The following is a 14601-nucleotide window of genomic DNA, read 5'->3' as shown; positions in this document are numbered from 1 at the left end:
AATAAGTTTATTCATCCCACTTGTTACATCTAAAAGGAAACAAACAAGATAAGCATGCAAGAGTGGGGGATTCACAAATCTTATTTTGGAGTTTAGGAAAACAAAGTTGTACCATCCATAAAGGACAGCTGTTATCTTGTTACTTTTAGAACAATCTGTGTCTCTGGATGTGCTTCTGCATTTAACACTGATCTTGTAAAACTGACAGGCAATTTCAATTTACACAGACTCAGCAGGGTGGCTGAGAAACGTATTTCTAATGGTGAGGCCAAATTCTGGGGTCTGCTGTGGAGTCACTCTTTCTTACATTTCCCATATCAGAAATATACCAGTTATTAATCTAGTCCAACGTTGTTCCTCTGCCAATATAGACGACTAACTCTTTTGTCTAGTCTGAGGTATTCAGCAGGGATTCCACTTCCACCATTTCCAAAAGGAAACTGCTCCACACAGGCTAATAAATCATATTGTTACTGAGGGTTTTAAAATATCAGCTACATTTCCCTTTCTTAACTGTATTCCATTATTCCCAATTAAATATGTACAGAATAATGCGGTATATGTTATGAATATACATACTTCAATTTTTAAAGAATTTCTCTGAAAATCCTGAATACATGAAAAGAGAATTAAACTTCCCCTGCATTTGTAATTGTAGTTTATCTATTATAATGAAGATTGAGACTATTGAAGTGTTTAACAGCCAGTTTTCCAAGTGTTCCAAAATCCACATGCTTTCTAGAATTGTTTTGGAAATTGCTGTGTCCAATGGAGGCCTGAGATAGGGTTAGTTTTCCAGTTTAGAGGTTGTTTGAGCAACTGTTTCCAAAAGTACAGCCCCCCTAAAATCATACTACATCAAAATTGTATGGTGCTTACAACTTTTTTTGCATGCACCTGGGGCTCACACTATGGCTCTGATATCCATCCCAAGCATGTGATCTCAGTGTTTGGCACCACTGTTGCTTTGGGAAATCAGTGTTTTAAGTTATACAGACTAAAAGTTGATCTACAGTGTTGCCCACACCAAGTTGACAAGCAACAGAAAGGCATTTGCGTATGTGTAGCAGGAAGCGCTCTGTTGAAGCCAAAGGCTTTCCAAGCAGCCTGATATAGTAAGTGGGTGGCTCATGGCGATGATGTGGCCACTGAACCTGAGTAGTACCCATGTGTTGTAAGTTTGAGTCCTGCCTTTGTCAGTCTCTTGATAATGTGGTGTGCACATTAGTTGCTGACTGTCTACTCTTGGCCAGGGTCCTTTTAGAAATTTTACCCTGAGAGCAAAGTTTATAGTTTAACAGCTATATTTCAAACTATTCTAAAATCCATGTGCATACTTATATTTTTCTTTAGAAGTATTGTCATGGAAAATAGTATTAACAAGAAGGAAGATGGAAGACTCTGGAAAACAATAAGCTTGGGGTAATGTAATCATGCCACATGCTCCTCACCCATTCCAAGAACAATAGAGTTAAGGCTAGATCTACTCTTAAAAAGTTAAGTTAACCTAGATATATTGTTCAGGGGTGTGAAAATCCACATCCCTGAACAATGTAGTTAATCTGCCCTAACCCTGCTCTAGACAGTGCTTTGACAGAAGAATTCTTCCATTGTCTTAGCTACTGTATATCAGGTAAGGTCTACACTACAAACGCTGCATCGATGCAGCTGCAGCACTTTGAAGAACACGCTCTAAGCCGACGTCAGGTTAGTTACTCCACCTCCATGAGAGGTGGTAGCTATGTCAGTGGGAAAAGCTCTCCTGCTGACATAGGGCTGTCTGCGCAGGGGATTACGGTCGGTATCACTGTTGCTCAGGAGTGGATTTTTCACACCTTTAAGTGACCGTTATAGTGAAGTAAGTGTGTCGTATAGATCTGACTTCAGGGAGCTGGATTAACTATAGTGATTGGAGAACCCCTCCTACTGCTGTAATGAGTGGCTATATTTAAGTGCTGCAGCAGTGTAAGTGTAGCCGTAGTGTTACCCAGGGGTTTCTGAACCCAAAACTAATCTTCATTTCCCAGGTGGTTTCAGGAAATAAATCAATGGGGGACATAACTCTTCCTTCTGATAAATGATTGGTGCACACAAGAGAGCTTTCACTCAGATCCTTTTTCCTTTTTTTTTTTTTTTTTGCGCCTGAAGTGCACATCTGAAATAGTCTAGAGCAACCCAGACATAGTTATCCAAGACCTGAGATGGTGTTGAATGGTCAGTGGCAGGTTTCTGGTGGCCAGCCTTCCTCCTGGTCGCTGGGGACTTAGATGTCAGCCTCCTAGCTTGTAGAACTCCTCTCCGAACTTCTCCAAATTACACACAAACTAACCTTTTAATAGGTTTGCTCAAAACAAAGGACATAACTCGTAGTAACCCCTAGTGGACTACCAATTTTCCTAGCATCAGCAAAAAACCTCAGAATTCTACTTGTCACCAAAGCAACTCCTAGTCATAACAGCACGAAACTCATGGTCATAGATACCCAGGTCCTAGGTCAGTAATCCACGCTTCTCCCACTCTCATGAATCTGTCACTTACTCTGTCCTTATTAGCAAAACTACCACTGCAGCTATTTCGCATGTTTATGCAAACCTCAAGTTATTCCTGACTTTGTGGTGGTCTCGCTTGCAGTTAATGGTGGCTAAGTGCACAAAATGGCTGTGGTTATGTCAAGTCCAGTTCTCTCGTAACAATAGCCTGAGTGTGCTCAAAGAAAAGAGAGTAGCTGCAACTCTCATCAGTGTCAGAATGATCAAAGTGGTTGCTGAGCATTACGAAGTGAACCCATAATAGAAAGCTGTATTCTAATTGTTGGTGTAAAGCTAACATTTTCGAATGTAAAACCATGATCCTGGCATAAGTCAAAAGAGTATTTTTTATTTATCATGAAAACTTAACATAACAAATTTCAACTGATAATAATCAATCCCATCTCTGCCAACCAAGGGATCATGCTTATCAATTTTATTTCTTAGTGATGTGTAATTATCTAGAAAAAGGGATCGAAGGAAATGTCAGACATTAGAAAAATTTTAGTCACGTTGTCCTCTTTAAAACAGTCACAGCAAACTTCAAATTGTATTTTCCCCCTGTAAATTGCTATAGAAAAATTGAGTAGTGCACAAACTATTTATTTATTTTTTTAAAATGATACTCTAACCCAAATGTGTGTAGAACTTTTTCACACCTATTAAAATGGAAATTCTGTGTAACCTTAACTGTGGTGGCACTGCCATCCATATATTACTGTGCCACATTAGGGTCAGGGGTAGAGATAGTGGTGCAAGTTGGAATTACTTTGTCAAGGGATTCTCAGGTACAGCCGCCCCATGAAGAGTTCAAACACTTCTGAGCATAGTGAGATTATCTTGAAAATTGGTGTACTTCAACAGGGCTGGGGTAGATTTTGGGATAGTGTGGGAGGATAACACCCATTAAGATGAATAGGTTAATTCACACTTCTCAGAGTTAAGGTTGATTGACAGTATCTCATACCCTTTCAGAATGTCTAATAAAGCTAAACTTCTTAAAACCTGGAAATACAAAATTAAAGTACATACCTGCCCTGTACTGCCCTTCAACCTTAGCTGTTCTCTTTGAGTGACGCCCTGTGCAACACCTGACAGGTGTCGTAGCAGTCTATCTTTGCTGATGATATGGAGCACTGTGGGGATACAGCATGAGTACGATAGGAGAAACCGAGAATGGCGAAGTTGCATTTAGGTTGGCATAATGAACAGCAGTTGGCTATACCTGGTGTATATTCAACCACTTCATCTGCTCTTTCCAAGCAGCCAGTGTTGCCAGGTGTCACCACCCCCTTGAACCTTGTCCTGTAGATTCCCTCTGGAATATTACTTGCACTTACCTCTGCTCTGTATGCTAGCAGACTGCTACAAATCCCCATGGCAAGGATAGACTGTTGTGCTCCTTTACTTGCACAACTGACATAACTTAGCCCAGAAAGCAGATGGACCTCTCCTCATTACAGTGGCAACCTGCTGCAAGTAATCTCTGCACTGTACATTCAGCTGTCTCTGACGCAGTAAAGGGCAGTTGGGAGTGCATACAGGGGAATGAAAGTACGATTCTGTGGGACACACCACACCATGTAAAGTGGCATACTTACTTAGTCATTCCTCATATCTGTTTATTGTAGGGCAGCTGTGACTTACAATATATTGTATCTTGCGGGTCCAATGGGCAGACTTAAAGTGTTGGCACAGGGCTGGTGTGTACCATAACTCTATTTCCTTTCCTGGTTTTCAAGGAACTGCCAGTCAACCATAACTCTGCATTAACAATGTTTTTAGGATGTGAATTCTTATCTAATGCTGCGTCTTAGCCAAACCTATCTAAAATTGAAAGATCTGAATCTATAGGGAATAGATTCTAAAGCACTCTGGTCATATTTTAATAGTACTTGCTGAGTTATTCACTTCAGTAATAGAAATGATCCAAATAACCCTGAAACAAGTAAAAGCAGGGCTTGTAGGAACTACCTATCCTATTTCTGTGTAGGAGAGTCCTTGAGTTATATTCTCACTTATAGATCAGTTCAATTTTTCATCTGCCTTTTATAACACAAATACAACAGTTTATTTCTTTATGCTTAGATATAGCAGATGATGATCCCATAACCTCAGTTTCTGTGGCTCAGAGCAGTTCAGAAGTATTCCTGGACTGTAAAGACCTCAAGGATTCTACAGAAAGTTCCTCCAATCTAACACAACTAAACTCCAGCCTTCCAAAAATTCATAGCAGGAGATTTAGAGAGTAAGTATTTGTTAGTATTGGCACTTCCTTTATACTATGGTACCACAGGCAGGACCTTGCTTGAATAAGGTAAGTTACATCAGTAACATTCTGTGAAATGCTAACTGAATTTTAAACTCACAACTCTGAATTCTTATTTTCAGCTATCCTGCAGGTTGGCACCTAATAAGTGACATCCCAATAAGCAGCAAGTGCAGTACTAATATGTCGTCAGTCAGGCTAGGAAGGCAAATCCAAGATCAGCAAAGGAGAGGAGGATAATAGGTTTAGTGACGGCAAAAGGAAGGAGCAGCAGATACTCTTAAAAACATAACACCTTGCTTATAATGTGGAATAAATCACATTGTTATACAGTAAAAACTGTGTTATCTGGCCCTGTACAAACTGGAAAGCTCTCTAAACCGGCATTTCTAACCATCATAGAAAGCCCGGTTTATAGTCCTGTTGGGGGCGTGGCCGGCTGGCTCTCTACCCGGTTCCCTGGAAGGGGTGACGTGTCCCTGCTGCTCCTAGGCGGAGGAACAGCCATGAGGGGTTCGGAGTACAAGAGGGGATGCGGGGCTGGGGGTTTAGGTGTGGGAGGGGGCATGGGGCGTGAGCTCAGGGATGGAGTTTGGGTGTAGGAGGGGGTGCAGGGCAGGGAGTGGAGGCACAAGATGGATATCGGGGTGCTGGATCCAGAGGATGCTCACCTTGGGCGGCTCCCCGCAAGTGGGGACCTGTCCCAGCTGCTCCCAGGCAGAGGCACAGCAGATGGTTCCTGGCCAATGGGAGCTGTGGAGCCAGCACTCGGGGCAGGGCGGGGGCAGCGCGCAGAGCCACCTGTTGCGCCTCCGCCTAGGAGCAGCTGGGATAGGTCACTGTTTGTGGGGAGGTGCCCGAGATGAGCCTCCCCCCGAGCGGGCACCCCGGAACCTGTCCCCAGCCCTGCGTGCTCCCCCACACCCAAACTCCCTCCCAGAGCCCGCACCCCCTTCTGCACCCAAACTCCCTTCCTCTTAGTTAACTGGCATTTTTCACTTACCAGCAGCCCCCCCATACTCCAACATGCCAGATAAAAAAGCTTTTACTGTACTGAGAGAGAGAATTAGGGCTCTTTCACCTTTCCGAAAACACTCCTATTATGGTTAGAATATTTCTTTTTCTGCTGCCAGACAAAATGATAGAGAGGTACAAAGCAGAATGTGATTAGCAAGATGACATGTTTGTGTTGGATGGAAAAATCAAGGGGACAAGTTAGTTGCCCTCTTGTACAAACACTTTAAATGTTGTTATGATAGCAGCTGTGTGTACGTGTTTCCTTTTAACAAGAAACTTTGGTTATTGTGTTTTGAACAGCAGGTCAAAGATCCACTATAGGAAAAATGAAACTCTGCCATTGACATAACTGTTTAATAAGTGTTGCTTTCATCTTCATTCTTCAGAAAGGCACCACAGCCTTTTAGTTAATGTAAAAAAAGTCACTGTTTTTGTATTCCCTCTATCCTAGGTAAAAGTAAAAGCAAACTTTTAATTGCTTTTTTTAAAGTGAACAAATTTCTTGGGTCCACAGCAACCGAACATTATTTCACTGAAATGGCAGATAGCTCTGGATATGCTCAGGGCTACTCAACCAAAGAGATCTTCTATTGCTTGGCATTCAGGGTGGAGGATTCTTTTATACAGCTAGATTACATTGTTTTGGATTTTAATGGGTTTGTTCATTAAACTGTACTGAGGTAAATCGGAAATGGTAAATGAAGTTCTTCTACCAAAAAAATCCCACTGAAATATAAGACTAACCAATATGAAACCTAGTTTCACTTGTAAGATGAGTAATGGTTAGAAATAGGGGGCCAGATCTCACCCTTCATGGTAATACCTGGAGGAAAGGGCAAGGAACTCTTTGGTTCCCCTTGTGGATTATCCCTGCATTCTTCTGGTGTAGGGAGAGTTAGTGGACTCCAGTATACCTCCAGAGGAAGAAAACAAGGGTCTGACTTGCAAAGTGCTGGGATCTGTGGGGATACAGGACCATCCATACAAAGGCCCTATGAATCTGTAGCCACTTACTTTCTGGTAGCCTGGCTTCGTGGTGCCAGGGATTCCCTTCACTGCAGCTGTCCCCAAAACCCTTTTTTAGAGTGGTTACCAGTGTTGAGGAAGTCTGTGGGGAAACTTCAGTGCAGCTGTCTAAGGCTACGTCTACACTAGCACTTTTGTGAATAAAATTTATGTTGCTCGGGGGTGTGGAAAACAGCCCCCCACACACCCTGACTGACATAACTTACATCGACAGAAGCTCCAGTGTGGACAGCACTATGTCAGTGAGAGATGCTCTCCAGCCAACGTAGAGCTGACGGGAGAGCTCTCCTTGTTGCCATAGAGAGCTACATGGGAGACCTCACAGTGGTGCAGCTGCATCGGTGTTGCTGTAAGGTCTCTATGTAAACAGCCTAACTTTCCACACTGATTTCCACTGGGTGCTAAGAGGAATGAGGTTCATCTACTCTTCCTGTGGATCCTCCTCCATGGGCAGATCACAAGGGGATCTGGCCCAGAGATAAGTAAAATGATGATACAGTTGATTTTCTCCCTTGCCTTTGGCTCTTGCTCCAACTTTGACATTTCTATCTTGTTATAAGTGACAGTGCTATAAAAGTCAACTAGTACTTCTACAATATGGTTGCTATCTCTTGATTCTTATGAGTGAAAATAGGCTGTGACCTTGGGAGAACTTTTTCGTTAACAAAACTTGTCCTTTTTCTTGATGTGCATGTCTTGGTATAACTTGATACAGGAGCTGGAGTGTCAAGAAACAAACCTCCCTATACCTTTTAATACACTGAAAAACCTGGAAAACTTTTTTTATTGTCCTGTACATAGAGCTTGTATTTGAGAGAGTGCAGTTATGTTTGCGATTGCAGAATATTTAACACTTAAACAACTGATTCTTTTTTTCCAGTTACTGTAGCCAGGTACTTAGTAAAGAAGTTGATAGTTGTGTGACAGATCTTCTAAAAGAACTGGTTCGTTTCCAAGATCGCTTGTATCAGAAAGATCCAGTGAAGGCCAAGACAAAACGCAGACTTGTTATGGGACTCAGAGAAGTTTTGAAACACCTGAAGTTGAAAAAATTGAAATGTGTCATCATCTCTCCAAACTGTGAAAAGATTCAGTCAAAGGGTAAATGTTTTACAAAAAATCAAGTTTTATTTTCAGAAGATAAATGTAGAACAGACTTGTTATATTGATGGTAGTACCCTTTGAGGGCCACATCTTACACTTGGAGAAAACTGGCATGGAAGACGAATGATTTATTGGTGCCTTCCTTGAAAAGTAAATCAGATTAAGGAATGTGAAAGCAAATGACTGGTTGGAGGACGTATCAACTTGTCATTGACGTATTGTTGCAATGTTATAAGTACACCTCTATCCCAATATAACGCGGTCCTCGGGAGCCAAAAAATCTTACAGCGTTATCTGTGAAACCGTGTTATGTCGAACTTGCTATGGAGGGCCGAGTAGGGAAGGCTGTGCCTCCCCAAACAGCCTGGCCCCACCCCTATCCGACCCCCACCTACTTTCCCGCCCCTTGACTGACCCCTCAGAACCCCCGACACATCCAACTCCCCCTGCTCCTTGTCCCCTGGCCGCTCCCTGAGACCCTCTGCCACTTATTCCACCCCCCGCCACTTATTCCGCCCCCCACCCCCTTAACATGCCGCTCAGAGCATGTCCGAGCCAGACATGCTGCTACCATAGGCACCGACTCCGTGGGTGCTCCAGGGCTGGAGTACCCACAGAGAAAAATTGGTGGGTGCAGAGCACCCACCGGCAGCTCCTAGCTCTCCTCTGCTCTGCCTCCTCCCCTGAGCACACTGCTGCTGCTCTGCTTCTCCCCACTCCCTCTCAGGCTTGCTGTGAATCAGCTGTTTGGTGTGGCAAGCTTGGGAGGGAGAGGGGAGAAGCGGAGCGCTCTGGGGAGGAGGCAGAAGTGAGCTGGGGCGGGGAGCAGTTCCTCTGTGGGCTCCCCCCCCCCCCCCCATTACTTGCTGCGGCCCTCCCTGTGCCCCGCCCGCTTCCTCCCCCCCTCCCTCCCAGGCTTACAGATTCATAGATACTAAGGTCAGAGGGGACCATTATGATCATCTAGTCCGACCTCCTGCACAACGCAGGCCACAGAATCTCACTCACCCACTCCTGCGAAAAACTTCTCACCTGTGTCTGAGCTATTGAAGTCGTCAAATCGTGGTTTAAAGGCTTCAAGGAGCAGAGAATCCTCCAGCAAGTGACCTGTGCCCCATGCTACAGAGGCAGGCGAAAAACCTCCAGGGCCTCTTCCAATCTGCTCTGGAGGAAAATTCCTTCCCGACCCCAAATATGGCAATCAGCTAAATCCTGAGCATATGGGCAAGATTCACCAGCCAGATACTACAGAAAATTATTTCCTGGGTAACTCAGATCCCACCCCATCTAACATCCCATCACAGGACATTAGGCCTATTTACCATGAATATTTAAAGATCAGTTAATTACCAAAATCATGTTATCCCATCATACCATCTCCTCCATGAACTTATCGAGTTTAATCTTAAAGCCAGGTAGATCTTTTGCCCCCACTGCTTCCCTTGGAAGGCTATTCCAAAACTTCACTCCTCTGATGGTTAGAAACCTTCGTCTAATTTCAAGTCGAAACTTCCCAATGACCAGTTTATATCCATTTGTTCTTGTGTCCACATTGGTACTGAGCTTAAATAATTTCTCTCCGTCTAGTATTTATCTTGCGCAAGCCTGGGGGGAAGGAAGGGAAATGCTTTACTGCGTTATATCGGATCGCCTTATATCAGGGTAGAGGTGTAACTACTGTTCAGATTACTGTCTTTGATCTGTCATCTTGAAGTGATTTTGCTTTTGAAAGTTTTCTTTTTTTGACAGCCATACTTTAGCAACACTGCATTGTTTCATACTGTTTATAGTGGTGCTGGTGTGTCAGTCCAATCTTTGTTCTTCAAATGTAGTAAAATCTGGAATTTAGTAGCAGTGTTATCTGAGGATTCTTGTTGATTCAAAGGGAGAATTGTCAGACTAACCTTTTAGATGAGTAGATCCTACAGTACACTGTCGAGCTTCAAGTAATGTTTCTGTGCACTGCACATTCGTAAGTATATTTTAACACATACATTCTGGCATTTCTAAATGCTGCATCTTAAACCTGTAGCTTTTACTAAGAGACTTCTGGCAGTAATGCCTTTTAGTTATAACTGGATTGAATAAATGATACTTTTTGAATAGTCTCATTCTCAGTTCGCTGTCTGTTCCAGGTGGGTTGGATGAGACTCTACATACCATTATTGGCTGTGCCTGTGAACAGAATATCCCATTTGTCTTTGCTCTCAATCGCAAAGCTCTAGGACGTTGTGTGAACAAAGCAGTGCCTGTCAGCGTGGTGGGAATTTTCAGTTATGATGGTGCTCAGGTGAGTTGAACAAAGACACTGGTTCATAGCTTTAATTATTATTAGTGTGTGTGTGTGTGTGTGTGTAATGAGTACAATAAAGACCTGACTCTTAGGCAGTTAGACAGTCTCTCTCTCCATTTTCTGTATAGTTGACAGGTCAGTTGCTTTATAATGTTATACAGAATTAACATTTATTTCCACACCACCTTCCTCCTTTTTGCTTTGTTCACAGATGTATTTTTGGCCAGCTCTCCGCCTCTTCTCTACCCAAATCTGCTCTTCAAAAAGCTTTTCTTGAGGATAACTGGTATTTTAAATACCTGATGAGATGTCTGGAGGGAGGAGCCTAGTGGCAGCCCTTTTTTAAAAAACAAAAACAAAAAAAACCTTGTTGCAAATTGGGAGAACAACTAGGGACAGAGAGGGGGATACTGAATGTTTTTAAGAGACATTTGAAAATGTAAAATCTTCCTCTTCTGGCTGGTAGAATATTAGTTTGAATAACTTTGCAGGAAGGGGGACTAAATTTTCAAACTGGTACATAATAAAAATAGTATTTATAACCCATTAAGTTCAAAGCAATCTATAAAAATGCTATAGCAATACATGTCAGATGTGTGGCTAAAACCACACATTGCTTAAAAATGTACCTTTGAGTTCCTCACTGCATCAGAAAGTCTTGATCTATTTCCCTGTTTATCATTAACCAAAACAAGATAAAACAGTTACTAAACAAAATCCAAGTACATGGTTTATTCTGTTTTGCCTGCTCATGTGCTTATTCAATATGCGGAGTAGAAGGCGTGCAAAAACTGTACCCTACATCTTTACACACTTCAACAGAGAAATATGGTTTAAGCCATAATAGCGTTTCATGTTCTCTTATCACTGGCTTCTCTCCTACTTTTTTTCCCATGTTAGGACCACTTTCACAAAATGGTAGAACTGACAATGGAAGCCAGGCATGCATACAAAGATATGGTGGCAGCTTTAGAGGAAGAGGCAGCTGAAGGGGGAGGAAGTGAAAAGCACAGCACAATCTTAACCACTCAATATGAAGAGAAGAGCTTGTCCAAGACTGGTAAAACGCCCCATGTGCAATCTGATGAGGATGTACCAAATTACAGTGAGTGTTCAGTGGTTTATTCTTTGTGTTCAATCAGTTTTCCTTCCTTTGTACTAAAATTCTCTGATCAGAATCTTCGTGAGGCAGTGCAGACTAAGGATGTCTGGTTAGGAAGGGCAAACATATCTCTTTGGCCCATGACCTTACCAGACTTCATGAATTGAAGGCCGACCTGGTCGCTGTTTGGATGGGAGACATCTAAGGAAAACCTAGTTTTTCATGAAGTTGTATTGTTGACACATCTGGGTATGTCTGCACAGCAAAAGCTTTGCATGGGCTAGCCTACCTACGCTGGATTTAATCCAGCTAGCGCAGGTAGTAATAGCAGTGAAGTCAGCATAGAGCGGGCTAGCAAGCCAAGTGTAGTCAGGCTCAGTGGTGGGCTTGTGCTACCTGCACTGTTTACTAAGTTACCCATGCTAGCTGGGTTTAAGTTAGCTCAGGTAGGCTAACCTGTGCACAGCTTTTGCTGTGTAAGTGGACATATCCTTTGTAAATGGCACTCTTCCTTTAAGTAATTTCTGAAATAGTCCACCTGGTGGTAGATGGTATATGCTGCTCGTTCACATAAGACTTGTAACAGAGCTCCTGACTGTTTGTTTGTGGCTAAAATTGCACTGGTACTTCTTGTAAGATTAGTTGGCCCAAGCAGGCTGGCTAAATTCTGATTAGTTTGACAATTTTCTACTACAGCTTCAAATATTCTTCTTTCTGTCCTAAAATATTTCTATGCTGTAGGGCCTTCAACCCTGTAGGTAACTGCATTTGCAGTACTGAAGGAATGATCCCTTTTTGTGTATAACTCTGTGTGCATATTAGGATCTGTAAATAAAATGTGCTCCTGATAGAGCATTAGAAAGTTATTAGTCAGATCATTACTTTGAAACAGCAGTAGGCAAATGAGTCTGTATCCGTTCCTAAAATGCAGCAAGTAACATAGGGTTTAGATAATCTGAAAATTCTCCAGGGGGACTATCTTCCAGCAGGTGCTCGCAAAGTATGTTGGCTTAAGAGTCCCTTACATGCTGATTTCTCCCTCAGTTCTTACATTGTCCTTCATACCGGGAGATTGAGCATTTCAGTGCTTAAGTAGGCTTGTCTGTGAATACTAAACTGGGGGGAAGAGAATCTGTGGGATACTCTAGGAGAAATTAAAGTGACTTTCGTACTAATATTCTGTTCTTTGTTTATAGTCAAAATCTGGAAGAGAAAGCTTGAGGAGGAGTATAACCCTTATGCCTTGGAATTAGAAAAGATTGCAACTACTGAAATGCTGACCTTGAATTTAGAAGAGCCTCAGTAAAGCTGGATCATATTTTATTGGGCCTTATTACTTTTTACATAGATATGTAAATATTGAATTATCTAAAATCAGTGGTCCATCTAAGCTGTGAGGTGTAGCAAATAAAGTAATCTAGGAAACGTTTAAAGTTGGCTAAGACGACTATTCTGATCTCACTTAAAATGCATTGGAATGCATGAAACATTGGCTGATTCTTACAGGTTTCTGTGTACTTGACTGGCTACTAAAGCTGCTGCTGCTTCATTCTTTGTATTAGAGAATTAATTTGAAGGGAGGGGAAACTCGTTTTAACCCAGGACCACTTAAGAATGGGCTTGTTTTAATACATGCCATGTTTTTAAGGGTTGGTAAGGCTGATTACTGCTGGTGTCTGGTGCCACAAGTAGGGCTAGCCAGAAAACAAAATTTCAACACTTGTTTGAGACACAAATTCTGAAAACCTTCATTTTGGGAGAATATTTCACGTTGCTGGTTGTCTGCCTGGAAGGCTCTTGTTAATTTCACTTTCTCCCTGCAGGCAGAAAGTGAGATTGATAAGAACCTTCCAGGTGGGAGCAGTCACTTTAGTTTTCCCAATAGAAAATTGAAATTTTCTGAAGGGAAAATAGCCTCCTCTCTCTTCCCCCCGCCAAACAAAAATCAAAATTATCAACCAGCTCTAGCGTCAAGTCAACTAAAATCTCCTTTCCTTCCCTTGGGGCATGCAGCAGCTGGGAAGGGGATAGGGGTAATGAGTCAAGAAATTCCTGAGAGATGGGGAAGCTGGTAAAGTTAAAATGGACCACAAAGGAGATTCCTGCCCTAAAGAGCTCTTAAGATCTGATGCAGATAGAGCCCTTCTGCTGGCAGAGCTTAGGAATGCTTCAGGGAAAGAGGTGGGCCAGCCTATTCCTGCCCCCTTTCTCCTCTTACAGAATTTCTTCTCTGCCTTAGGAGTACCACAGCTTAGAAGAAGCAGGGCTATAGCAGTAGTACTCAATTCTGCAGGGAAGGGCAACTGCTTTCTTCAAAATGCACCTGCTGCCTGCATTTTCTTTAGCTGTTGTCCGGCTGCCTCAGCCAAGCCCCAAGGGCAGCCATTTGTGTAGCATTGTTGCATAAGGGAGAATTATACAGCAATGTGCTTGGCTGCATAAACACAGTATGTGAGCCCTTAGCCCTTCCTTTCAGAAGAATTCGTCAGTCTTGTTGCTGCTCTGTTTTTTTAATGTACAATTGTGTATTTTGATTCAGATAATGAAGTCTTAATTTGAGGAAAAAGAACTAATATGTTAGAGCCAAGACTGACTGTATATAATTGTGTATCAAATGTAGAGAAGTTTTCTGAAGACAGGCTTAATTTACTTTTGATATTGAGACTTTTTTTAAACTGGACATGTACCTGGTGGTGGTAGAGCACTTTTGTGGGAGGTTTCTTTTATAAATAGCAGTGCTTATATATTTTTAAAATGAAGATGGCACACTTAATGGAGAGGGCCAAATAGTGTAGTAGAGTATTCAGATTTGTATAAGGGTGAAAACGAAAATTAGGATTTCTGATTTCAATGTGTGCAAAATAAAATGGGTGTAAATCCCAGATGCAACTAGTACCTCTGTGTCGTCCACTATGCACTGCTTCTAACTTCTCAGAGCAACTTTCATTTCAGCTTCTCTAGCACAATCCTCCTGAAAAGCAAGTGCCAGGGGGAATCACAGGTAAGCCAAAAGCAACAGAGGTAATATCAAGAGTCAACCTTGAAATGATTTTAAAGTATAAAACTGATGTCATTTTATCGTATGTAAGATACAGTATATTATTTATATTGATTTCAGAAAATATGGTTGGGGTTGTCGTCTTTCTGACTTGCATAGCATCCTGTGGTTAGAGCATAGCTAATGCTTGAGATTGATGTGTGAACCACAGTCTTATGCTCTGGGGAGTAAAGTCAGTAAAGGAAACAAAGCAGCTCTGCTTTG

The 14601-nt window shown here is 42.2% G+C and overlaps 1 protein-coding gene across 3 annotated transcripts in view; it reads left to right on the top strand.

Annotated features, from left to right (window-relative positions):
- SECISBP2 (SECIS binding protein 2) overlaps nt 1-14234 on the top strand; it is a 53082-nt gene extending 38848 nt beyond the window's left edge. For all 3 annotated transcript variants that reach the window (XM_037901675.2, XM_037901674.2, XM_037901676.2), the window contains exons 14-18: nt 4617-4776; nt 7721-7941; nt 10080-10234; nt 11138-11342; nt 12536-14234. In XM_037901675.2, the coding sequence (XP_037757603.1) occupies nt 4617-4776; nt 7721-7941; nt 10080-10234; nt 11138-11342; nt 12536-12645 (851 nt within the window). In that variant the 3' untranslated portion in view covers nt 12646-14234. The remainder of the gene's footprint in view (nt 1-4616; nt 4777-7720; nt 7942-10079; nt 10235-11137; nt 11343-12535) is intronic.
- The last annotated feature ends 367 nt before the right edge of the window (nt 14235-14601 follow it).

Source organism: Chelonia mydas, chromosome 5 (genome assembly GCF_015237465.2).
Source record: "Chelonia mydas isolate rCheMyd1 chromosome 5, rCheMyd1.pri.v2, whole genome shotgun sequence".
In the NCBI taxonomy this organism is placed as follows: domain Eukaryota; kingdom Metazoa; phylum Chordata; order Testudines; family Cheloniidae; genus Chelonia; species Chelonia mydas.
The sequence above is the reverse complement of the archived record's forward strand: the minus strand, read 5'-3'. Positions and strand labels throughout refer to the sequence as shown.